The 27,262-nt window shown below is 47.1% G+C and overlaps 1 protein-coding gene across 1 annotated transcript; it reads right to left on the bottom strand.

Annotated features, from left to right (window-relative positions):
* Positions 1 to 2,489: 2,489 nt before the first annotated feature.
* ZYX (zyxin) lies at positions 2,490 to 25,806 on the bottom strand. The gene is made up of 7 exons (XM_075352187.1): positions 25,576 to 25,806; positions 23,222 to 24,019; positions 19,587 to 19,698; positions 7,128 to 7,297; positions 6,142 to 6,320; positions 3,776 to 3,896; positions 2,490 to 3,594 (listed from the first exon to the last, which is right to left on the bottom strand). The coding sequence occupies exons 1-7, from the start codon at positions 25,768 to 25,770 to the stop codon at positions 3,484 to 3,486; spliced, it is 1,686 nt and encodes a 561-aa protein (XP_075208302.1). The 5' UTR covers positions 25,771 to 25,806; the 3' UTR covers positions 2,490 to 3,483.
* Between the last annotated feature and the right edge of the window lie 1,456 nt (positions 25,807 to 27,262).

Here is a 27,262-nt window from a genome sequence, read left to right as displayed (position 1 = left end):
GGTTTCATTGCGCAGCGCATGGCTACTTTACTATACCTAGACACCACTTCTATACCTATAGCTGCTGCCGTTCTCAATTTAATGGCGGTGGACAGGATATGGGTGGACACACTGTATATAGGTGCGGTGTATACAGGATATGGGTGGACACACTGTATATCTGCTTAACATACAGTATTAGCTGATACTGTGACCAAAAAGTGTCCTCATCCAAGTCTCCACCAACATGAACAAAAAAAAATCTACGAAAATGGGATCAAATTTACAACGTAGGTGTCTGAATCCTGCCGGGAGCTGGGGTGGTACTCAGTCTTTATATCAGCAAGGCTTTTTTCGGAAAGAGGTTGCAAATTTGATGGCTTTTTCAGAGATTCCCCCCCTTCTTCCCATAATTTACCGCCTTTCTCCAGCCGGTTTGTACATTGCAATATCGGGTTTCTCCTGTACCGATCAATAAGACTTGTATTCGGGCGTCTGACATTTGATCCTTCATATCCAGGACTTGTAGAGTGAGATGGAGATTTAATGTGTGGAGCGGCTCCGGCTCCCGTCCCCGAGGATTGCATAGAATTCAATCGATCACGTTTCCTAGCAGAAGTGAAGTGCAGGGAGGCCATATTCATGGAGCCCAGAAGAGAAGGCTCCCCTCTACAGTGCTGGGGACCTCCGCACAAAATGTCCCGACACGGAGGAGGACTACAAGTCACAGCGTCCGCAGTGGGGTCTGGTTTTAATGTAAAAAGTCAGTATTTGTGGATTAGAGATGAGCGAATCTGCAGAAAATCATTTCAGACACCTTTGCTGGATTCTGCAGATTTGATTTGATCAGGAGCACAATACAGATCATTGATGTGAAGGTGGCTGTGGTAGGGCAGATCAGCGGCTGAAGGTCCGAAAACAGGGAGGGAACCAGAGCAGGACAAAGCCCAGGGCAGGGCGAAGGGCGGCGAGCCCAGGGCAGGGCGAAGGGCGGCGAGCCCAGGGCAGGGCGAAGGGCGGCGAGCCCAGGGCAGGGCGAAGGGCGGCGAGCCCAGGGCTGGGGCGAAGGGCGGCGAGCCCAGGGCAGGGCGAAGGGCGGCGAGCCCAGGGCAGGGCGAAGGGCGGCGAGCCCAGGGCAGGGCGAAGGGCGGCGAGCCCAGGGCAGGGCGAAGGGCGGCGAGCCCAGGGCAGGGCGAAGGGCGGCGAGCCCAGGGCAGGGCGAAGGGCGGCGAGCCCAGGGCAGGCGAGAGGCGCAGAGCCCAGGGCAGGCGAGAGGCGCAGAGCCCAGGGCAGGCGAGAGGCGCAGAGCCCAGGGCAGGCGAGAGGCGCAGAGCATAGGGCAGGCGAGAGGCGCAGAGCCCAGGGCAGGCGAGGGGCGCAGAGCCCAGGGCAGGCGAGGGGCGCAGAGCCCAGGGCAGGCGAGGGGCGCAGAGCCCAGGGCAGGCGAGGGGCGCAGAGCCCAGGGCAGGCGAGGGGCGCAGAGCCCAGGGCAGGCGAGAGGCGCAGAGCCCAGGGCAGGCGAGAGGCGCAGAGCAATGATGAGCTAGCATGCTCTCCCTGGCTTGATACTCTATTGAGCATTGGGGTATTTGGGTTCTCTTGGTACTTGGGTGCTCAGATGTGTCGTTTGTGAATGATCCAACACAAAGAGCTAGCTCCCTTCAGTGAACGATGGGAGTCGACACCCTAGTGAGGGCCGCTTGCAGTCTCTGAATTGCTCTGACTGGGGGTAAAAATAAACTTGCCTAGATGGTAAAAAAACCCCCAAAACATACAAACAAAATACCCACCCTCTGTTTCAGGCGAGGGGCGGCGAGCCCCCGGTGGCAGGCGAGGGGCGGCGAGCCCCCGGTGGCAGGCGAGGGGCGGCGAGCCCCCGGGGGCAGGCAAGGGGCGGCGAGCCCCCGGGGGCAGGCGAGGGGCGGCGAGCCCCCGGGGGCAGGCGAGGGGCGGCGAGCCCCCGGGGGCAGGCGAGGGGCGGCGAGCCCCCGGGGGCAGGCGAGGGGCGGCGAGACCCCAGGGGCAGGCGAGGGGCGGCGAGACCCCAGGGGCAGGCGAGGGGCGGCGAGAGCCCGAGGGCAGGCGAGGGGCAGCGAGCCCCCGGTGGCAGGCGAGGGGCGGCGAGACCCCAGGGGCAGGCGAGGGGCGGCGAGAGCCCGAGGGCAGGCGAGTGGCGGCGAGCCAGTTTTCATTCTCAAACACTGACAGGTTTGGGTTCTGCCCTGTACAGCGTCCCCCCACTTAGTCGATGGGGTGACGGTAGCTGTGATTTTGGCATATGTAGGTAAATAATGGATAAACAGTTTATTTTCAACCCTGTTCCGGCACTTTGGTGGATGTAATTATACTGACCACTATTAGGACATCTGCCATAGTGACAGTTTTGTTTTATGAAAATTCTAAATATTGGTTAAAATCAGCTATAAAATGACTAAACATACCTGAAATATAAATAAAAAGTAAATATATATGTATTTAAAAAAAAAAAAAAAAAAAAAAAAAAATCACACTTTTTTTAATTTGTCTTATTTTAATGGGTTATTTCATCATTAACAAAAACAATGTCACTTAAAAAAATATGGTCCTATATATGGTCCTTTCTATGAACAGGGGTTCACGGGACACTACAGCACTGTCCCTGTAAACGCTCCGCTGTTTATTTCGAGTTTCCTGATAATTGTTCTATAAAATGGCTTTTTTTCAGTTTTTGTGTTTGTTTTTTTTAGTTTTCTAAGCCTCATTTAATCTATTTTTTGGTAAGAAATGTGCAAAAAGAAAAAAGAAAAAATTAGCAACGAATAGCAAAAGATAACCTATGGGGTTAGCGGAGGCAAACACATGAGGTGAGACCCTCGTGATTAAAGAAACCCCCCCCCCCCCCTTGAAATTGAAAAATTTCCCCTCCACCCAAAAAAAAAAAAAAATATTCTTGTGCCAAAAATGAGGTCTCCGGTAAACGCTCGTTGTCTGTGAATAACATGGCACCTACAGTCCTCACAAAGGGACTCGAGGAAAGAAGAAAAATCATTTTTGGAGGGAAAGGGGGAAATGTTCTTTTCGGAAAACCTGCCAACAATTTCCAAATTCCAGATTTTTGGCTGGAACAACCGTTGGTGACCAGGGCGCTCATTTTACAAAAATTCCATTTTGTCCATAGAAATTTCCACCACAGTCACAGATGAAAAAAAAAACAATAAAAACATTAAAAAAAAAAAAAAAATTCAATTTCGGCACAAACACGAAAAAGACATTTTGTGGCGGGCGGGCGGGCGATCAGGCAGATAAGTGAGAAGAAGTACTAACTACTTGGTTAGCAGCGAAGTGACGGCCGACCAGAATTATCTAGAAGTCTCCGCGGCAGAAGCTGTAAACCGGTAAATAAACCGTAACACTGAACTACATCGGCGGCAGCAGCAGAGAGGAGGACGGAGTGGTCAGTCGGTCCAAGAGTCTTTGGTGGACAAAGCTGGAGCTCGTATCTGGGAACAACCCGCGAAGGCGATGTTACATGGCAGCCCGTGCCCGCACTGTATGGCATTTCTTGCACAGAACGTGGCCGTCCAATGGGAAGCAACCAGAGTCGTCGGCTTCGATGGAGAGGGGGCAACCACAGTCCTGAGGGGGTGAGGAACAAAAAAAAAATGTGTTTACAGACATTCTTGGTTGCCAAATGGTTAGAAAAATCAGAAAAAGCAAGATTAAAAAAAAAAAAGCACTCAATGCCAGGCAGCAGGCACAAAAGCACGAGGAATTTTGTAAGGCTAACATAAAAAAAAAAAAAGACAAAGTGCCTCACCTCGCACTTGTAGCACATCATATGGAAATTCTTCTCCAGCGCCACTACCCTTACGGTCTCGTCCCGTCCAGGTTCAGGGGCAATGGGGTCTCCACAGACCGAGCATCGAGGGGCGTACTTCCTAATAACACAGGCAAAACAGACAGAGGTGATGTAAGCAAAACCTAAGACTAGATATTGGAAACATATCAAAAGAGAAGGAAGCCATATTCAGCAGTGAAACAAGGACAGGACGGAGAGGATGGAGGGGCAATAATGGCACAATGTGGGCACAGAAAGAGTAGGGGAGGGGTGGAGAGGATGTGGAGGGGCAATAATGGCACAACACGAGCACAGAACGTGTAGGGGAGAGGTAGAGAGGATGGAGGGGCAATAATGGCACAACATGGGCACAGAAGGTGTAGTGGAGCGGTAGAGAGGATGGAGGGGCAATAATGGCAACAACACGAGCACAGAAGGTGTAGGGGAGGGGTGGAGAGGATGGAGGGGCAATAATGGCACAACATGGGCACAGAACGTGTAGGGGAGAGGTGGAGAGGATGGAGGGGCTATAATGGCACAACAGACTCAGTACATGTAGGAGCAAGATTGAGAGGATGGAGGGGCAATCATGGCACAACATGGGCACAGAACGTGTAGGAGCAAGGTGCAGGGGCAATAATGGCACAACATGGGCACAAGTGTAGAGGCAACATATGCATTACAGGCAGAATAAGTAAACATTGAAAAGATACATATATGCTTAAGAAAAGGCTTACCGGTAGAAGAGGAAATGATACAGTGGCATGTAAAAGTCTGGGCACCCTGCATGGTTAGTACCTAGTACTTGGCAAGCATCACAGCTTGTAAACACTTTTTTGTAGCAACTAAGAGTCTTTCCATTCTTGTTTGAGGGATTTTCATCCATTTTATCTCACAGAAGTCTTCCAGTTCTGTGAGATTCCTGGCTTATATTGTATGTTCTGATCTTCCTTGGAGACGTCTTCCAGTTCTGTGAGATTTCTGGTCATCTTACATGCTCTGTTCTTCCTTGAAGAAGGTCTTCCAGTTCTGTGAGATTCCTGGCACATCTTGCATGCACTGCTCTTCCTTGGAGACGTCTTCCAGTTCTGTGAGATTCCTGGCACATCTTGCATGCACTACTCTTCCTTGGAGACATCTTCCAGTTCTGTGAGATTCCTGGCACATCTTGCATGCACTGCTCTTCCTTGGAGACGTCTTCCAGTTCTGTGAGATTCCTGGCACATCTTTCATGCACTGCTCTTCCTTGGAGACGTCTTCCAGTTCTGTGAGATTCCTGGCACATCTTGCATGCTCTGCTAATTTGAGATCTTAGCCACATATTTTCAATAATGTTCAGATCAGGGGACTGTGAGGCCATTGTAAAACCTTCAGCTTGCGTCTTTTGAGGTTGTCTATTGCAGATTTTGACGTGTGCTGAGGATCATTATCTATTTGTAGAAGCCATCCTCTTTTTTTGCTTTTTCTCCTCTTTTCAATTTCAGCTTCTTTACAGATGTTATGTTTTGCATCAAGAATTTCTAGATATTTCATTGAATCCATTCTGCCCTCTACCCCTGGAATTTTCCCCGTGCCATTGGCTGCAACACAGTCCCAAAGCAAGATTGATCCACCTCCATGCTTAATGGTTGGCGAGATATTTTTTCTGAAAAAAAAAGTGCCCTTCTTTCTTCACACATCTTTGATCATTGAGCCCTCAGAGTTCTACTTTAACCTCATTGGTCCACAAGACTTGTTTCCACAATGCATCAGGCTTGTTCATATGTTATTTTGCAGACTTCTGACGCTAAATTTTATGGTGAGGACACAGGAGAGGTTTTCTTCTGATGACTCTTCCACGAAGGCCATATTTTTGCTGTTGTCTCTGAGCAGTAGAACAATGGACCACAACTCCAGAGTCTGCTGAATCTCCCTGAAGGTCTTTTGCAGTCAGACAGGGGTTCTGATTTGCCTCTCTAGCAATCCTACCAGCAGCTGTCACAGAAATTTTGCTTGGTCTTCAAAACCTTATCTTGACCTCCTCTGTTCCTGGTAACGGCCATTTCTTAAGTACCCTTCGAACTGAGGAAAGGGCAACTTGAAAACACTGTGCCATCTTCTAGTATTTTCTTGATTTGTGGGCCTCCACCATTTTCAGAGTGCTAGGCAGCTGCTTAAAAGATCCCATGGCTGCTATTTTTTGGCACAAGGTTAGAGGAGGCCGGGTTTTTAACTGCTCACATTAACAGTAATTTTGACCTGGGGTGCCCAAACTTTTACCTGCCACTGTATAAACAGGAGCACTGCTGTTATAACCTAGGAATATCAGCCCTATGTAATATCGTGGTTGTCTGGGGAAAACCAACCTGTGATAATCGGCGACGCAGTGCGGTAGGTTATTCTGATCCACAATGAAAGGCTCTCCCTGGAGCGGGCGGCTGCAGACGGCACAGGTGAAACACTCCGGGTGGTAGGCCTTACCCATGGCTTTCAGCAAACGCTCCATTATCTTCTTCTCACACACTGCACAGCGCTCTAATGTGTCCTGGAGGAGGAGAGAATCTGCATTATACACCGCGCTCTAATGTGTCCTGGGAGAGGAGAGACAACCTGCATTATACACCGCACTCCATTGTGCCCTGGAGAAGAGACAACCTGCATTATACACCGCGCTCCATTGTGTCCTGGAGGAGAGACATCCTGCATTATACACCGCACTCTATTGTGCCCTGGAGGAGAGACAACCTGCATTATACACCGCGCTCCATTGTGCCCTGGAGGAGAGACAACCTGCATTATACACCGTGCTCTAATGTGTCCTGGAGGAGAGACAACCTGCATTATACACCGTGCTCTATTGTGTCCTGCAGGAGCGACAACCTGCATTATACACCGCGCTCTAATGTGTCCTGGGAGAGGAGAGACATCCTGCATTATACACCGCGCTCTAATGTGTCCTGGAGGAGAGACAACCTGCATTATACACCGTGCTCTATTGTGTCCTGGAGGAGAGACAACCTGCATTATACACCGTGCTCTAATGTGTCCTGGAGGAGAGACAACCTGCATTATACACCGCGCTCATATGTGTCCTAGAGGAGAGACATCCTGCATTATACACCGCGCTCATATGTGTCCTAGAGGAGAGACATCCTGCATTATACACCGCGCTCATATGTGTCCTAGAGGAGAGACATCCTGCATTATACACCGCGCTCATATGTGTCCTAGAGGAGAGACATCCTGCATTATACACCGCGCTCTATTGTGTCCTGGAGGAGAGACAACCTGCATTATACACCGCGCTCTTTTTAAGTGATGAGCCCCAATGAGCAGCCATCTCCAGACTCACCTGGTAGCAGTCTTCGCAGAGAGGCCGGCCTTCGCACTCGTAGTACTGCTGTCCTTGCAGCTGCTGGTCACATTTGGAGCAGGTGAAGCAGTGGACGTGGTACAGGTGCTCCCCGGCCCTCACCACCGTCTCCGTCCTGGACAATCCCTGGCCACACAACTTACAGCGATCTACAAAAGAGCCAAGAAAAGACATCACCACAAGAGTCCACAGCTGGGAGGGCTGTGCTCACACTCAAAGTATAGGGTCAACCACGGTACAGACTATGAGACCCGGTCTTCCTATAAATAATCCCATGCAATATAGAAACATTATACATAATCTTCATACACGACAATATTCCGCCGGCTTTACCAGCAGCTTATTGACATTGAGCACTTCATAGATTTTACTTCTGCCAAGATCCGAGAAATATTGTGTCATTTTTGCCTGAAGAAGCTGCAATCCAAAAAAACTCCAAAAATCTTCCTGTGCACTTGAGCCAACGTTTTTTTTTTTCCCCTGCGAGTTCTAATTGCTTTGCATTATACTCCTTTCCAGCCCAAGTAATTGGCCCCGATAATTCATATATTTAATTTGTAAAGAAAATAAAAAAAATTCTGAATGATCTCTCCAGCGGATAATCTGTGTGAGAACGGGAATTACTAAAATGATTATAAGATTTACGTCAAGACAAAGCTAATCCGGGCGTTTATTAACCCCTTTTAGTGCTTCGTCTTTAGACTGGTTTTTCTGTTTGCACTTTTGCATTCCTTAAACAAAAAAATATCATGTGGAAACCATCAACAATTTTTATATATAATATAATATAATATAATATAATATATATATATATATATATATATATATATATATATATATATATATATATATATATATATATATATATATATATATATATATATATATATATATATATATTCCTAGAGCTAAAATAGAGTTTTGCAATTGGGTTTTATTATAACTTTTATCCACTTGATTTTAGAGGTTTGTTTTTATTTTATTATTTCTCTGCTTATTTAACCTTGATGTTGTTCTATTTTGATGAACAGGGCATACCTATGTGATAAGTGAATTTTTCTATTTGCATCCAATGGGTTTGCAGATAAGCCGCAGGACTCCATGTATTTAAGTATTGAATTTGGATAAACCAGTACCATCGGATAAGGGAGCACAGAGAAGGGAATTTTGTTACTTACCGTAAATTCCTTTTCTTCTAGCTCCTATTGGGAGACCCAGACGATTGGGTGTATAGCACTGCCTCCGGAGGCCACACAAAGCAATTACACCAAAAAGTGTAAGGCCCCTCCCCTTCTGGCTATACACCCCCAGTGGGATCACTGGCTCACCAGTTTTAGTGCAAAAGCAAGAAGGAGGAAAGCCAATAACTGGTTTAAACAAATTCACTCCGAAGTAACGTCGGAGAACTGAAAACCGTTCAACATGAACAACATGTGTACCCGCAAACAACCAAAAATCCCGAAGGACAACAGGGCGGGTGCTGGGTCTCCCAATAGGAGCTAGAAGAAAAGGAATTTACGGTAAGTAACAAAATTCCCTTCTTCTTCGGCGCTCCATTGGGAGACCCAGACGATTGGGACGTCCAAAAGCTGTCCCTGGGTGGGTAAAGAATACCTCATGTTAGAGCTGCAAGACAGCCCTCCCCTATAGGGAGGCAACTGCCGCCTGCAGGACTCTTCTACTTAGGCTGGCGTCCGCCGAAGCATAGGTATGCACCTGATAATGTTTGGTAAAAGTGTGCAGACTCGACCAGGTAGCTGCCTGGCACACCTGTTGAGCCGTAGCCTGGTGTCGCAATGCCCAGGACGCACCCACGGCTCTGGTAGAATGGGCCTTCAGCCCTGATGGAACCGGAAGCCCAGCAGAACGGTAGGCTTCAAGAATTGGTTCTTTGATCCATCGAGCCAGGGTGGCCTTAGAAGCCTGCGACCCATTGCGCTTACCAGCGACAAGGACGAAGAGTGCATCCGAACGGCGCAAGGGCGCCGTGCGGGAAATGTAGATTCTGAGTGCTCTCACTAGATCTAACAAATGTAAATTCTTCTCATACTGATGAACTGCATGAGGACAAAACGAAGGCAAAGAGATATCCTGATTAAGATGAAAAGAGGATACCACCTTCGGGAGAAACTCCTGAATGGGGCGCAGCACTACCTTGTCCTGGTGGAAGACCAGGAAGGGAGCCTTGGATGACAGCGCTGCCAGCTCAGACACTCTCCGAAGAGATGTGATCGCTACCAGAAAAGCCACTTTCTGTGATAGTCTAGAAAGTGAAACCTCCCTCAGAGGCTCGAAGGGCGGCTTCTGGAGGGCAACTAGTACCCTGTTCAGATCCCATGGATCTAACGGCCGCTTGTACGGGGGAACGATATGGCAAACCCCCTGTAGGAACGTGCGCACTTTAGAGAGTCGTGCTAGACGCTTCTGAAAAAAAACGGATAGCGCCGAGACTTGCCCTTTAAGGGAGCCGAGCGACAAACCTTTTTCTAACCCAGATTGCAGGAAAGAAAGAAGGGTAGGTAACGCAAATGGCCAGGGAGACACTCCCTGAGCAGAGCACCAGGATAAGAATATCCTCCACGTTCTGTGGTAGATCTTAGCAGACGTGGGCTTCCTAGCCTGTCTCATGGTGGCAACGACCCCTTGGGATAAGCCTGAAGACGCTAGTATCCAGGACTCAATGGCCACACAGTCAGGTTCAGGGCCGCAGAATTCCGATGGAAAAACGGCCCTTGGGACAGTAAGTCTGGTCGGTCTGGTAGTGCCCACGGTTGGCCGACCGTGAGATGCCACAGATCCGGATACCACGCCCTCCTTGGCCAGTCTGGGGCGACGAGTATGACGCGGCTGCAGTCGGATCTGATCTTGCGTAGCACTCTGGGCAAGAGTGCCAGAGGTGGAAACACATAAGGGAGCCGGAACTGCGACCAATCTTGCACTAGGGCGTCTGCTGCTAGAGCTCTTTGATCGCGAGACCGTGCCATGAAGGTTGGGACCTTGTTGTTGTGCCTGGACGCCATTAGGTCGACGTCCGGCCTTCCCCATCGGCGACAGATTTCCTGAAACACGTCCGGGTGAAGGGACCATTCCCCTGCGTCCATGCCCTGGCGACTGAGGAAGTCTGCTTCCCAGTTTTCTACGCCGGGGATGTGAACTGCGGATATGGTGGAGGCCGTGGCTTCCACCCACATCATAATGCGCCGGACTTCCTGGAAGGCTTGCCGACTGCGTGTCCCCCCTTGGTGGTTGATGTATGCCACCGCTGTGGAGTTGTCCGATTGAATTCGGATCTGTTTCCCTTCCAGCCACTGCTGGAAGGCTAGTAGGGCAAGAAACACTGCTCTGATTTCCAGAACATTGATCTGAAGGATGGACTCCTGCTGAGTCCACGTACCCTGAGCCCTGTGGTGGAGAAACACTGCTCCCCACCCTGACAGACTCGCGTCTGTCGTGACCACCGCCCAGGACGGTGGTAGGAAGGATCTTCCCTGTGATAATGAGGTGGAAAGGAGCCACCACTGCAGGGAGTCCTTGGCCGTCTGGGAAAGAGAGACTTTCCTGTCCAGGGATGTTGACTTCCCGTCCCATTGGCGGAGAATGTCCCATTGAAGTGGACGCAGATGAAACTGCGCAAACGGAACCGCCTCTATTGCCGCCACCATCTTCCCGAGGAAGTGCATGAGGCGTCTTAAGGAGTGCGACTGATTTTGAAGGAGAGCCTGCACCCCTGTCTGTAGAGACCGCTGCTTGTTCAGCGGAAGCTTCACTATCGCTGGGAGAGTATGAAACTCCATGCCAAGATACGTTAGTGATTGGGTCGGTGACAGATTTGACTTTGGGAAGTTGATGATCCACCCGAACGCCTGGAGAGTCTCCAGTGCAAAATTCAGGCTGAGTTGGCATGCCTCCTGAGAGGGTGCCTTGACCAGCAGATCGTCCAAATACGGGATCACAGAGTGTCCGTGAGAGTGCAAGACTGCTACCACTGCTGCCATGATCTTGGTGAACACCCGAGGGGCTGTCGCCAGACCAAATGGCAGAGCTACGAACTGAAGATGGTCGTCTCCTATCACGAAGCGTAGAAAGCGTTGGTGCTCCGTAGCAATCGGCACGTGGAGATAAGCATCTTTGATGTCTATTGATGCTAGGAAATCTCCTTGGGACATTGAAGCAATGACTGAGCGGAGGGATTCCATCCGGAACCGCCTGGCGTCCACATGCTTGTTGAGCAGTTTTAGGTCCAGAACAGGACGGAAGGAGCCGTCCTTTTTTGGAACCACAAAGAGATTGGAGTAAAAACCTCGCCCCCGTTCCTGAGGGGGGACATGGATCACGACTCCTTCTGCTCTTAGAGAGTCCACCGCCTGCAGCAGGGCATCTGCTCGGTTGGGGTGTGGGGAGGTTCTGAAGAACCGAAGTGGAGGCCGAGAACTGAACTCGATTCTGTACCCGCGAGACAAAATGTCTGTTACCCACCGGTCTTTGACCTGTGACAGCCAAATGTCGCAAAAGCGGGAGAGCCTGCCACCGACCGAGGATGCGGAGGGAGGAGGCCGAAAGTCATGAGGTAGCCGCTTTGGAAGTGGTTCCTCCATTTGCTTTCCTGGGGCGTGAATGAGCCCGCCAGGAATCTGAGCTCCCTTGTCCTTTCTGAGTCGGTTTGGACGAGGAGAATTGGGCCTTGCCCGAGCCTCGAAAGGACCGAAACCTCGACTGCCACTTTTTCTGTTGAGGTTTACTTGCTCTGGGCTGTGGTAAGGAAGAGTCCTTACTCTTGGACTGTTTTATGATTTCAGCCAATGGCTCACCAAACAGTCTGTCTCTAGATAATGGCAAGCTGGTTAAGCATTTTTTGGAACCAGCATCTGCTTTCCAGTCCTTTAACCATAATGCTCTGCGCAAAACCACAGAATTGGCGGCCGCCATAGAGGTACGGCTCGTAGATTCTAGGACAGCATTGATAGCATAGGTCGCAAACGCAGACATTTGCGACGTTAGGGACGCCACCTGCGGTACTGCTGGATGCATGATAGCATCCACCTGTGCTAAACCAGCTGAAATAGCTTGGAGTGCCCACACGGCCGCGAATGCTGGAGCAAACGACGCGCCGATAGCTTCATAGACAGATTTCAACCAAAGGTCCATCTGTCTGTCGTTGGCATCTTTAAGTGAAGCGCCATCCTCTACTGCGACTATGGATCTAGCTGCAAGCTTGGAAATTGGGGGATCCACTTTTGGACACTGGGTCCAGCGTTTGGCCACTTCAGCGGGAAAAGGATAACGGGTATCCTTAGAACGTTTAGAGAAACGCTTGTCTGGATGAGCGTCGTGCTTCTGGATTGATTCTCTGAAGTCAGAGTGGTCCAAAAAAGCACTTAATTTACGCTTGGGATACAGGAAATGGAACTTCTCCTGCTGGGCAGCTGCCTCCTCTGCTGAAGGGGCTGGGGGAGAAATATCCAACAGTCTATTAATTGCCGATATAAGGTCATTAACCATGGCGTCACCATCAGGGGCATCCAGATTGAGAGGGGCCTCAGGATTAGATTCCTGATCACCGTCCTCGGTCTCATCACAGAGAGACTCTTCTCGCTGAGACCCTGAGCAGTGAGATGACGTCGAGGGTCTTTCCCAGCGAGCTCGCTTAGGCTGCCTGGGACTGTCATCTGAGTCAGAGACTTCAGCCTGTGATGCTTGAGACCCCCCTGAAGTACGGATTAGATCCAACTGAGGGGGACCGGAGAGCATAGACACAGCAGTGTCCATGGTCTGAGTAACTGGCCTGGCCTGCAAGGTCTCCAGGATTTTTGTCATAGTCACAGACATTTTATCAGCAAACACTGCAAAGTCTGTCCCCGTCACCGGGGCAGGGTTCACAGGCGTCTCTGCCTGGGCCACTACTACCATAGGCTCTGGCTGACGAAGTGCCACTGGGACTGAACATTGCACACAATGTGAGTCATTGGAGCCTGCCGGTAGATCAGCCCCACATGCAGTACAAACAGTGTACACAGCCCGTGCCTTGGCAGCCTTGCGTTTTGCGGATGACATGTTGCTGCCTCCTCAGAGCAGTACAGGGTGTCCAGCCAAGAAGCGACCTTACAGTGCACTATATAAATATATATATATATATCTGGTACCAAGAAAAAAGTACACTGATATATCACTGAGGCACTAGTGGGGCCAGCACTACTGTGCTGCTTACCGCCCGCTTAGGAGCGGTGTGTGGTCGCCAGAAATCCCTCTAGTCTGGGTCTCCCAGAGCCTGCTGCCTCTCCCCAGCCAGACTGCATGTGTAATGGCTGCCGGCGTCCTTGTGGGGAGGGGGGGCGGGCCCTGGGCGTACACCGACGAAGAGCGGGAAGCCTGCTTCCCCCTGTGCCTAGTGAGAGGGCTGGAGCATGTAAATAAAGCTCCAGCCCTCGGCGCTGCCGATTGAGCAGCGTCTCTCCCCTACCCTGAGTGACAGGGTGGGGGCGGGAACGAAGCGGCGCTAGGCCGCAGAAGCCGGGGGCTCAAGTTAGAAGCGCCGCCGCCGTAAAAGCGCTGTCGGCGCAGAGTCCCCGGCGCACTACAAGTCGCAGCTGCGCCGCCGCTCCAGGAGCGGTCGGCGCAATAGTTCCCAACATATAACGTCACTCAGCAAAGCTGCAGTGACCTAGCCCCAGCACACAGCGCTACTGTCCCCGGCGCACTATAACGCTCAGCAAGCCTTGAGAGTGTCCGTGCCTGCCGGGGACACCGAGTACCTGAATGATGCAGGGCCTGTCCCTGACTGTACTCATGCTCCGAATCCAGCAGGTTCTGTGGGTCTGTGGATGGAGCCCGGCCTCAGGGCTTGGGGGCCGGTAAGATCCCACTTCCACAGAGCCCTCCAGGGGATGTGGAAGGAAAACAGCATGTGGGCTCCAGCCTCCGTACCAGCAATAGGTACCTCAACCTTACAAGCACCACCGCGGGTGAGAAGGGAGCATGCTGGGGGCCCTATATGGGCCCTCTTTTCTTCCATCCGATATAGTCAGCAGCTACTGCTGACTACAAACAGTGGAGCTATGCGTGGATGTCTGACCTCCTTCGCACAAAGCAGAAAACTGGTGAGCCAGTGATCCCACTGGGGGTGTATAGCCAGAAGGGGAGGGGCCTTACACTTTTTGGTGTAATTGCTTTGTGTGGCCTCCGGAGGCAGTGCTATACACCCAATCGTCTGGGTCTCCCAATGGAGCGCCGAAGAAATGGGAATTATCTGCTGTGTGTGTATGAACCTTGGGTTTCCTTCAAAGACAGGGTTGGGGAACCTCTACCCCGTGGGCCCTTTGTGGCGCACAATGACTTTTTATGTGGTCCTGGCCCTTTAAATCCTGATGTGTAAAGTAATCCTAAGGTGTTTTAAGTCTGCCGGCCCTTTAAATCCTGATGTGTAATGCGAGGACGCGCGCGCACACAGCATTCACTACTGAGCGCTGCGTGTGCATGCCTTAGGGCTTACTTTGTGGGCAAGGTAAACAGCGCAATGTTTTGGGGGTTAATAAAGCGGTGAAAGGGTGTTTATTTGCATTTTAAAAGGATTTTTTCGGTGTTTGCGTTTATTTTTTTTTCACATCCAGATTAGAAATGGGGGGGGGGGTCTGATAGCCCTAGAGTAGTAATGGGGAGGGTCTAAGTGGCAGCTTTGAGCTGCGATTAACCCCTTATTACTACCGATTGCCACTGCACCAGGGCAATCGGGAAGAGCCAGGTAAAGTGCCGAAATTGTTGCATCTAATGGATGTGATAATCTTGGGTGGCTGCAGGCTGCTATTTTTAGGCGGGGGGGGGGGGGGGCAATAAACATGGGTTTTCCCAGCCTGAGAATACCAGCCCCCCGCTCTCGGGTTTGATCTTCACGGTGTATCAAAATTTGGAAAGACCGCATACCAGTTTTTTAAATTATCAAAGTAATAAAAAAAAAAAAAGCCGCGTGCGGTTTCTCTTATTTTGATACACAGCCAAGATAAGCGCACGGCTTAGGGCTGCAGCCTGGAGCCATGGCTTTATCTGTGCTAGTATCAATACAGGAGGACCCTAGGCCAATTGTTTTATTTATTTATCATCAGTATAAAAAGGACACAGACAGCATTTGTGATTCCGACCAATCACAGACGCTGTCTCAGAGGGTGGGGGCGTGGGCCAACGGCAGCCAATCAGACGCTGGTGGAATGGAAAAGCAGTGAATATGCATTACAGATAATTGTCGGACCCGGAAGTAGCGCTGAAGCCGCGGGGATACTCGATAACTAAGTACTGCTTTAACCCTTTTTTTATTTTCTTCCTTTTACAGCTCCCTAGTCAATTTTACAGCACAAATTTAAATATTATTTAGATATAATTCTGTAATATATTTTAGTATATTGGACTATAATAGTGAATGATTTTGTAGAGAAGAGAGTAATTTTTTTTTCTTTATTTTTTTGTTTCTTTTTTAAGTTTGGGAGTGGACTAAGCCATCATGATGATCACAAGGGGTTAAAGCTCATTGGATGATAAGCAATTTATTTGTATGTGTGTCGCCCCCGTGGAAGCAGCCGAGCTGCTCAGATTCGGGTTCGCTGTGGCTCGAGGGTCTCCGGACCCGGGGTCGTGCGGCAACTCAATTGAAGCGGGAGTATGTACAGGGGAATTTAGATATAGTTCGTGACGCCACCCGCGGTGTGCGGTAATTGGGAGTACCGCCGCTGCCGTTGGGAGCACCCGGGGTGATGAAGTGGGGCGTTAAGGTGTTGTAGCCCTCCACGAGTAGCGGGATGCCCCGGGACTCTGTGTGGGATGCAGGGGTCACTCTCGTACTCACTTAGTTCATAAGCAGACGCTGACAACCAGGTAAACCAATTCTCTGGACACCGCTGCCGCTGAGGGGAGCTCGTCCGGATCCCGTCCCCTATAGTGTTGCCTGGTGGTCCGTGACCTGCCTCCTGGCACTAAGTTTAACTTCAACGTGGTGGCCCAGTAGTCAAACTTGGCGGGCCCCGCTCCCCACTGTGGCTAAGTGTGGGAGCTTGCTATCAGGGCTCACATTTTGGGTTGGAAAGTCCTATCCCCCTCGTTGCGCTAATGCCCCGATTCTGGAGCGGGTGGGAACAGATCATAAAGGCTCCGTTGAGGTGAATTGCCGGGTTGCCTGAAGCTTCTCCCCGACCTAGGGTCCATGTACCCCGTCGTGCCTTCGATCCCGGACCGGTGATAGTGCTAGGCTGCTGGCCGTCCTCCTCGACAGGTTCAACCTAGACAGCTTCTCTTGGGAGCCACTACTCCCCAACCTCCTCTGAGCTCCTCACAGCTTGAGGGGTTCCTCACTCGCTACTAACCAACTACTAACTCCTCACTGACTACACTCCTCACCTCCCCTCCCTGACCCCTAGGTGGGCGGCTCTATTCCAGTCAAGCCATCCACTGGTGTGCCTGGTGCAGGGTGTATCTAGGATTTGATTTGCTGTTGGAGGGAACACTATTACGGTAGGAACCCAGAACCAAGAGGGAGGTGGAATACTGCACGAGAGGATAGGTTGTACAATACCCTGTGACGACCTGATAGTCCAGGGGTGTCACATATGTAATACAGCTGTGTTTTTTCCCTTGTGTATAGTCACTATAGTATTTAAGGTGTTTGTTTCACTTGTAAATCATATAAGTGAAACAAACACCTTAAATATTATAGTGACCGGGGGGGGGGGGGAACTAAAGCCACTTAGAGGAAATCTGTTATCAGAGACCCTGAATCCAGTGATGTATCACTTATTTGACTCTTTGGTGTGGTTTTAATAAAACCCCGCCCACACCACTGATTGGTTGCTCTGTGTACACTATGCCAAATCAGACTTGGAGGCGGGATTGGACTACATGGCTGCAGGCGTACTAGTCCTGTAATGATAATCTCCTGGTGATTAAACTGTGATTTTATAAAAGCTACAGCAAACAGCTCAGTAAGTGACACATTGCTGGAATCAGTGTCTTTGCCTCTACATCATGCTGCTCTCAGATTAGGCAGCTACAGATCCCCTTTAAAGCGCACCAATCACCAGGATTTTTCTATATAACCTAAAGCCAGTGCTATGCTGGGGCTCTCTTGCTGATTCGTGGTCAGCTCGGATGCATAGGTTTTGAAACACAACCAAAAAGTTTGTAAAATGAGCAGCTTTGTGAATGACAGCAGCGGCCGATCAGCTAATAGCTGGGGTCGGTATTCATAGGGATTCCTGCCCCCCCTGCCTGTCCATCCCCCCCCCCCCCTGTTATTTATGCAAATTCTATTATAGAATTGTTTTACTATATGGCTAGAAGGACCTGTGTTGATGTCATACCCATGTGACCAGAAGGGGAAATAATGTTGCTTCCTGGTATCGGCTATGTTGGCTGAGGCCCCACTCCTTCTGGTCACATGGGTATGACATCAGGACAGGTCCTTCTAGCCACTTAGTAAAACAATTCTATAATAGAATTAGCATAAATAACAGCTAGGGGGGAGGATGGACAGGCAGGGGGGCAGGGAATCACTATATATAGTGCGAGTATAGCACTGTATGTATAGAATCAGCCTGAGAGCAGCAGTATAGCACTGTATGTATAGAATCAGCCTGATAGTGCCAGTATAGCACTGTATGTATAGAATCAGCTTGATAGTGCCAGTATAGCACTGTATGTATAGAATCAGCCTGATAGTGCCAGTATAGCACTGTATGTATAGAATCAGCCTGATAGTGCCAGTATAGCACTGTATGTATAGACTCAGCCTGATAGTGCCAGTATAGCACTGTATGTATAGACTCAGCCTGATAGTGCCAGTATAGCACTGGCTTTAGGTTATATAGGAAAATCCTGGTGATTGGTGCGATTTAAGGAAGCCCCGCAGCAATTTAATCCTCTAACAAAACCTGTCTGACTGTAGCAGAAGCTTCTCCCACATCCCTCGGCAAAGTCCTATGTTTGCAGCCATCCAATACCCGAAAATGGAAAAGATAAAGCGGAAATGAATTTGTGATCTCTGTTCATTTTTGCCTTTTTTTGACTTTGGAATCGTAAGAGCACTGGATGCTGCGCTTCAATTATTCTTCTCATCGGGTTGTAATGATTTAGTATTGGTTATTATCGACTTGCTGGCATTTTCATCTGCGTATTTCATCATTATATCATATTGATTGATATTTCAATTTACTACACGGTCGTTCTGCGGAATTATTACTTTTGTGCATTCAGTATTTTCTTGGGTCACTGAATACCTTGTCTGCGCTCTCTGCAGCTGCAGGGGTCACTCCTAGCGCACATTTTACAGAACTTTCTATTGCAAACATTCTTAAAATCCAATAAAAATAATATTTATACTGTATAAGAAATCGTGATCTATTAAGGCAGTGTTCACACATTGCAGTTTTGTGCTGCTTTTTTTTTTAATGCAAATTAAAAGCTGCTTTTTACATTACCAGCGAAAGCAGTGAGATTGCTGAAATCTGATACACACTTTTCTTTTTATCCTTTTTTAAATCTGCAGCATGTCAATTCTTTTTGGGTTTTTTTTTCAATAAAAACCATGAAAAGAAGAAACAAAATGCAACAAAATACGCAATGGTGCTTTCCGTGAAAATAAAAAAATAAAACTTGATAGAAAATGGACAGTAGACTAAGCAACAGATTGCTGAAAAAAAAAATGCTGCAAAAAGGGCGTTTTGAATGCAGTGTTTTCAATGGGAAAATTGCAGATTTTGGCTGAAGAGAAAAGGAACAAAAATAGAGAAAGAAAAAAGGAAAGAAAAAAGGAAAGAAAAAAGGAAAGAAAAAAAAAGGAAAGAAAAAAAAAGGAAAGAAAAAAAAGAAAGGAAAGAAAAAAAGGAAAGAAAAAAAGGAAAGAAAAAAAGGAAAGAAAAAAAGGAAAGAAAAAAAGGAAAGAAAAAAAGGAAAGAAAAAAAGGAAAGAAAAAAAGGAAAGAAAAAAAGGAAAGAAAAAAAGGAAAGAAAAAAAGGAAAGAAAGAAAAAAAGAAAAGGAAAGAAAAAAAGGAAAGAAAATATAGGAAATAAAAAAAACGAAAGAAAAACTAGAACAAAAAGAAATCATAAATCTTAGAAGTGAAGAGGCCCCAGAGGACCGGAGCCAATAAATTCTGCTCAATGTTGGATCTTGGATTAAGACATTCATTTTCTTGTCTTTCTGACCCCGGATGAAGCACTTCTATCTCCACTTCACTCATCCAATTGAGAGTTTACATTATGGATATTGACTCAGTGAGTGGGCGAGCGCACGAGGGATATGTATATAATAAGAGCGGGGGAGATTTACATGAGAACTCGCTCCGTGACTCTGTATTTCATAGACTCGCATGCACACCACCTGTATAAACATCTGGAGGGAGATAATTTGCAACTTTCTGCTACGTAGGATTCTTGGTCCTCCATTTATGTATGAGGTCAACTTACCCATCGTTTGGGAATCCACTGTTGGCTGTTTGTCCATCTCCTGCATCAACTGCTGGGTCAACATTTCCAACTCTTCCACTTCTTTCATATTCAATCCGTGAGCAGTCCGATCCTTTAAGAAAGATGATAGTTGTAGACATCTTAAAAAAGATTTAGGACAACCATTGCCTCATGGTCAACCCATCCTACTATATTTGTTCCTCTACGGCCCCTGTGAAGCCTGAAACCCAATTAAGATCTACAAATAATTGATTTGGTCACCTTGGCTTTGAAGGTCAACCACTAGGAATCTGGTGCCCTTTGGACAAGAGCAAAGTCATAAATACTAAAAATCTACCATGCATGAAGGCATCTCGGTGGGGCCTCCATGGCAGATATGAAAAGAAAACAAGCTTTGTGCCCAATAGGTTCTTTTGTGCCCAAGCCAATTCAAAGATCTCACGTATCATAAATACTAAAAATCTACCATGCAAGAAGGCATCTCGATGGGGTCTCCAAGGTAGACATCAAGAGAAAACAAGCTTTGTGCTCAATAGCTTCTCTTGTGTCCAAGCCAATTCAAAGAGTTCACGTAGAATTTCGATATGGTCAATCCATTCCCCAAGAGATAGTCACCTATTTTTCTAACACCGTAAACATGCATGCTTGGCCAAGCGTGTATGTTTACAAGTAGGTTCAGGCAATAGATAGCTAAGGTATATGGCCAAAATAAGGAACTGATGGGCAGTAAGGTAACAACATTGGATGGGTTGGCTCAATTTCCAAGCAATGGTCCACAAAGCAAACTTGACATTGTCAGATGTGGAAACAAAACAATGGAGGGACGAGGAAGGTGTAGGTAAGGGTTAATGAGGGGACAGGGAAACATTATGATGGGCTGTAGACTAAGACTTTGAGTCCAACTCTTTATGGGTCTCTAGCTCTTATTTAGACTTAGTTGAGTTGAGTTTCAGTGGGTTGTGATGGGTCTTCAGAAGATGCCGCCTCAGCTTTCGGATATATCCGAACCTCAGAGCCATTAGACACAGCTGACTTTGATCGTTCCCATTTTCCATAGGTTACATTGGTTGTGGTCAATCACAGGGTATGAGAGTATGGGGAAGTTGTAGAAGGTTGGAGGAAGACCCACAAACCCAAGTGGGTGAAGACGCGGCTTCACGGTAGATTATGGAAAACAAGCGCCCTCTTGCAATTTGTTCCTGTAGATGCCAACACTCAGACTCAATGATTTACGAGGTGGCCGCCCTTCAACCTTTTTTCGTGAGCATCTTTATCAATGGTAAAAGGAATAGGTATTAATATCAGAAGATGGATGGGAAGTCCAGCGCCAATCCCACCAACATATGGTAGACACATGGTCTGCAAGCCACAGTCACATTGTCAAAGTACTATAGAGGCTGTGTAAGAAATCATGGATCTGCAGCAAGTCAGGGGAAAGCCTCATTACCGAGGTCAGTGTTGTCTTTAAATTGCAAGGTCACAATAGCAAACTCTGCTCCGTCAGCCTCGTAGGAAAACAACGCCTACGCCTCAGTCTCCATCCCTAAATTGTATCCTGCCATGCAACACAACCATTACATCATAGTGGACTCATTACCCATTCCACTCCCCGTGCCTCCGGCTGCGTCAAAGCTCCGGTTGTCAGTCATTGCTGTAAATGAGAGCATTAAACATTCCCTGTAAATATAAGTCCTTGAGTCGTCCTCTTCTGTCAAGTTCTGAAAAATGCCTGAGCCTTTTCCAAGTTTTAGCGGCTTTAGGCAAAGCTGGGTGACAGCGCACCAGTTCAGATTGCACAGGTTTTGTCAAACAGAATTCCCAGGTTCCGGAACCATCGCAAGATCCACAACATTCCGAAATCAAAAACGATAAGATGAGATCAAGCTACTGTGGCATATTTGTTATGATCTTCGCAATACCAGACAGTGGCCAACAGTGCCTACATGCCAACATAACAGTGCCAAATAGGGACCACTACAGTGCCTACATAACAGTAACAAACAAAGACCAGTACAGTGCCTACATACCAACATAACAGTGCCAAACAGGGACCACTACAGTGCCTACATGCCAATATAACATCAAACAGGGATCATTACAGTGACTACATGCCAACATAACAGTGCCAAACAGGGACCAGTACAGTGCCTACATACCAACATAACCGTGCCAAACAGGGACCACTACAGTGCCTACATGCCAATATAACAAACAGGGATCATTACAGTGACTACATGCCAACATAACAGTGCCAAACAGGAACCAGTACAGTGCCTACATGCCAACATAACCGTACCAAACAGGGACCAATACAGTGCCTTCATGCCAACATAACCGTACCAAACAGGGACCAATACAGTGCCTACATGCCAACATAACAGTGCCAAACAGTGATTAGTACAGTGCCTACATGCCAACATAACATCAAATATGGACCAATACAGTGCCTAGATGCCAATATAACAGTACCAAACAGTGGTTAGTACAGCGCGTACATGCCAATATCAATGCTAACTGTGATTAGTGCAGTGCCTGGATGCCAACAGTATCAAAAAATAACCATTACAGTGGCTACATGCAAATATAACAGTACCAAACAGAGCTCAATGCAATGCCTACATGCCAACAGTACCAGTGACCAGTACAGTGCCTAAATGCCAACAGAACCAGTTACTTGTACAGTGCCTACATGCTAATAAAATGGTACCAAACAGTGACCAGTACAGTGCCTACATGCTAACAGTACCAAACAGTTACCTGTACAGTGCCTACATGCTAACAATACCAAACAGTGCCTAATACAGTGCCTATATGCCATCAGTACCAAACAGTGACCAGTACAGTGCCTACATGCCAACAGTACCAAACAGGGACCAGTACAGTAATTACTAGCAAACAGTACCAAACAGTGACCAAATACAGCGCCTAGAGTACCAAACAGTGACCAAAAGACAGTGCCTAGATGCCAACAGTACCAGTGACCAGTATAGAGCCTACATGCCAATTTAACAGTAACATACAACGACCAGTACAATGCCTACACAGCAATATAACAGTGACTAGTACAGTTCCTATATGACAACATAATGGTACCAGTTACCAGTATAGTACTTAAATACCAAACAGTGACCAGTACAGAGCCTACTTGCCAATATTACAGTACTATATAGGCTTAGACCAACTATAGATGGTGCAATTACCATATTAAAATAGCGTAACATCCCATAGGAGACATTCAGTAGGATGATATTGGTTGAAAACCTAATCAGGTATAACATGGTAACCAACGGAAAGAATATAAAAAGGACTTCATACAACGGAAAGACTCAAGAACTTATATTAGTAGTAGTATTAGTGTTGGGTATGTGGGGAAGGGGATCTCTGTGGGTTCTGCAAATCAATAAGGTCCTCTTGACAATCACAACGCTATGTATGATTTATGGCCCTACACAAGTAGCAGAGCTGACTTTACATCCTATGTATATGAATCAGTCATAGTCAGAGTTACCCTTGGAATACCCCATCATGAAATCACCACAAGTTGTGCCAAATAGCAAACTCACCTCTGCTGCATTTGTTAGTCCTTTAAGAAAACCCACCACCAAGAAGAATTTCAGGAATTAAGTAACACTTACAGGCTCGTGAGGTCTTTGCATGTTGGGTTGTGGAGATTTTCTCAGCATTGCATCCGATTGTACTTTCGAAGACTGATAGCTTTCCGAAGGCGCTCCATTGGATTTTATGCCTTGGTGGTTCCTAAAGTTATCAATCGGTGGCCCAGAATTCCTGTTGATCTCATCCTGTGGTATAACAATCCTTCCGTTCTCCTTCTGTAGCCCTGAAGGGTCAGGACGAACTTTTTCAAGAACTTGAGGCTTGTCACGTTGCTGGGCAAAGCTAAATCCTGATGGTCGTGTAGACGAAGGTGCAGAAGGAGCCGGAGGTTCCACTCTGATGCTACTGGGCTGGGATGTTGAAAACTTCTGCTGTGGACCTGATGGTTCTGGTTCTATCTGTTTCGGGGTGAATGTGAGGGGAGCAGAAGGTTTAGGGGTAAATGTGTGAGATGGGGCAGGGTTTGGAGAGAAGGTGGGTCCACTCACGGGCTTAGGAGAAAATGAAGGAGCAGGTGGTGGGTTATAGGAAGACTGTGAGGGGGAAAATGTGTGAGGCGCAGTAACCTTTGGGACAAATGTGTTCGACACAGTTTTAGGTGACACAGTCACTGGTGCTGAAGGCTTTGGTGCTACTGGAATGGGGTTGTTAGGTTTAGGGCTAACGGAAGGAGGGGCAACCGGCTTAGGGCTAAACGTGGTTGGTGGGGCTTTAGGGGTAAATGATGAAGGCACACTTGGTTTAGGAGAAAAAGATGATGGGGCAGGAGGTTTTGGAGTACACACGGGAGGAGCTGGTGGAGGTGGAGGTGGTGTGACCTGTGAAAAGGCAAAAAGTTCAATAAGACTGACTATAATAGTAATGTAAGGAAGAGAAGAAGGCAACTAAATTTAGGTCTTAACGTATGAGGTTGACTGCAGCTATTTTTGGCCTTAATGGCCACTTTAGTGGTTATACGCATAGGCTAACTAAATGGTATACAACTCCTACCCCAAGTTCAGAATAGAGAAGTCCAGCACGGGTGACTATAACTAAGTCCACATAGCGTTTACGGAACTGAGCATTTTATAGAACTCTACCGACATTGGACTTCACCATTCTAAATCATGTTGTCCCAGTATTTCCCGAGATGCCTGTGTACAAAGGACTTAATGCCGGTGTTGTGCTGTATACGACATGCATCTCTTTTGCACTATATCTATTGCTAGTGTAAAAAACAACAAAAAAAAAAACTGTAAAAAAAAAAAAGGTATTAATTGTGTCCTTCATTGTCCACTGTTTATTGTGATTTACGCCAAGTCCTAGTTAGAGGAACCACAAAGGGGCTAGAACTTTGGATGCCAGTGGTCAGGTAGGGGGTTTTCGGATTTTAATTATTTTTTTTTTTTTTAAATTTTGAGTCCCTTCAAAAATACTGAAAAGTCCTTTGTAGACACCATTACATATAAATATACGGCTTTGTAAGGATTACTCAAAACCCGTCTTCTGGACAAGGTCAATGGATGCGTAAGAAAATTTGGTCTAGAGCAATGGTGATCTTGTGTAAAGCTATGTAGAGATATAAAACAGCTCCAAGAATCAGAGTGGTGCTGAGAAGTCTACTCGAAAAGATGCCAAAAATAGTCTAAAAGCTCCAAATTTACCACCTCTCGGAAAGGTTTTTAAGTTTTTAGATAAGGAGCTTGGATTGTTCCAGTTTATGTTTGATGCCCTTCATTTTGTTCATGGGTCACGAAGACCAGAGAAAGCAGGGGTGCTCCTAAAACAAAGACGTTCACCATCTGGACAGTGGAAGCACCAAAAAAGTATTGACCAATGTCATTGCACTTTGTTGTTGGTGAAGTTCACCAGGGATAGTAAGGAATACAAAACAAGTAAATTCTTGACCAAATCGAGTCGGTCCTTCAACTTAACATCCAACGACCACTGAAGTTATTCCTCGTCTGGACAAATGACTACAAGACCCAGCTCATTGCAAAGGAAGAAGTTCAGAAGAATTGAAGGAGGAAAAGATGGATGGAGACAATGAAGGAAATATGATCATGACACTAGGAAGTATGAAGACGTAAAAACAAGATTCTGGAGAAACATTAGTCATAAGGTCAACTACAAGTGTACAAGGAGTCGAAAGACATATCACAGTAACAGTGTTTCATTGTAACTTTCTAACCACAATTTTTACACTTTGAACATTTTTTCACAACTTTTATTATATGTGAAACAGAAATCTCTAAGGAATTTCAAAAACAGATTAACACTCAAGAACGAAGATTTAAAGACACTTTACAGACTTTGTTCCAAGACGTCTTACTTCGAAGCTTTTCAATATATGCATTGAAGAAAATAAATAAATAGTTAGTGTGAATATTTTTACCTGGAGGTCGCCAATTCCGGTAACAAGGCTTGTTTCCTCTAGAGAAGGTGGAGAGGGGAAGGACTCTTCGATAGGCGGTGGAAATGGCTCAGCGAATTCAGGTGGTGGCGGTGGAGGGAAGCAGGAGGTGGGGGAACCGAGGTTATCATCCCCAAAAGAGGGTGGAGGAGGTGGGAAAGACATGGTTGGGCTCATGGTGGAGTCATCGCTCGGTGGAGGAGGTGGCAGGATGAATTCTGAAGAGACATACATAAAACATTTTAAGAAAAGCCAACAACAATTGCTGTCCTGACCCCAAGAGGCCCAAGCTTCTTGATAATTTCTGGTGAAGCCAAAAGACTCATCGTCAAGCAATCACACTCAACAGTAGACCCAACATTTGTCAGAAACACAACAAAGTTACACCAGTTACGAAGAGAAGTCTGGACAAAAAAAAATGGTTAGAACTTTGAGGGAGAAATATGCCCTTCTCAGACATCTGTGGTATATCCACAGTATACGACATCCATCTCAGAGTTGTAGCTATGTGAAGAAGATGGATCTGCCCGATTAGGTGGCTCCCTGAGAATGAATAGCAAGGTGGCTATGTATGTGCACATCTTTCAGTCTGTACTAGGATTTGCGTTTTTGGTGGGTTCTTTCCATAGTTTCTCCACAACAATCAATAAGTCACCATCTTCATGTGGCAGTCGGTGGCCACCTCGTTGGGTTTCGGGGTACCTCAATTTTCACTGTAGAACCTAAACAGGATATCTGAGATGGTAATATCCATTAATTTCCACCCAACCAAAAATTGAGTCTTATTGGGTTTCAGGGGAACCTCGATTTTCACTATAGAACCTCAACTTTTCAGGCAATTATGACAAACACAGGATGTCAGATATGGGAATATCCCTAAAATATATAAAAATGCTGCATCTCAGGACCTGGTAGAATTTTTGCTATAGAAATAGAGCTGCCAAGTCAACCCTATGAAAAAAACATTGCATAAATTGCCAGTTTAATGGTCCTTTAAACTCTCACAACTTTCCTGGGCTAGATAATGAATCTTAATTATCTCATTCCGCAGCTCCCCAAGCCCCCAATTACAATAATGTGGTCATAGTTCGCAAACACAGGGCAGGCACGGGGCAGGCGCGGTATTTACATGTGCAGCCAGCTGTCAGGCAGGAGGAATGGCTTCATTCAGAGGAGAGGGGAAACCTAATCATTCTCAAGATACTGTAAAGCCTAAAACAAACAGATCAGCCATTTACAGCCAAAAGAAACCAGATAAAGGAGCTTTAAATGGAATTTTACTCAATTATTATAAATGCAGGGGTCATTTTTCAAGATATTTTAGACACTTGGTGGCGCTGTTCTAAGACATTAGGAATCACTCGCTTATATAAAACAGAAGCCTTATAACTTTAAATTTAGGATTTTGATCATTATGAGAAACTAGGGATAATAGTGACCAAAGCCCAAGAGGAACTCAATTTTGTTAGTGTCCACTAGAATAAAGCCGCACAAAAAATGATCGAGGAAGAGTTTACAATGGAGGGTCGAGGAAGAGTTTCCCATGGAGGGAGTCGAAGAAGAGGAGGAAGAGTTTCCCATGGAGGGTCGAGGAAGGAGGTGGAAGAGTTTCCCATGGAGGGTCGAGGAAGGAGGTGGAAGAGTTTCCCATGGAGGGTCGCGGAAGGAG

Source organism: Anomaloglossus baeobatrachus, chromosome 5 (genome assembly GCF_048569485.1).
Source record: "Anomaloglossus baeobatrachus isolate aAnoBae1 chromosome 5, aAnoBae1.hap1, whole genome shotgun sequence".
Lineage (NCBI taxonomy): Eukaryota > Metazoa > Chordata > Amphibia > Anura > Aromobatidae > Anomaloglossus > Anomaloglossus baeobatrachus.
The sequence above is the reverse complement of the archived record's forward strand: the minus strand, read 5'-3'. Positions and strand labels throughout refer to the sequence as shown.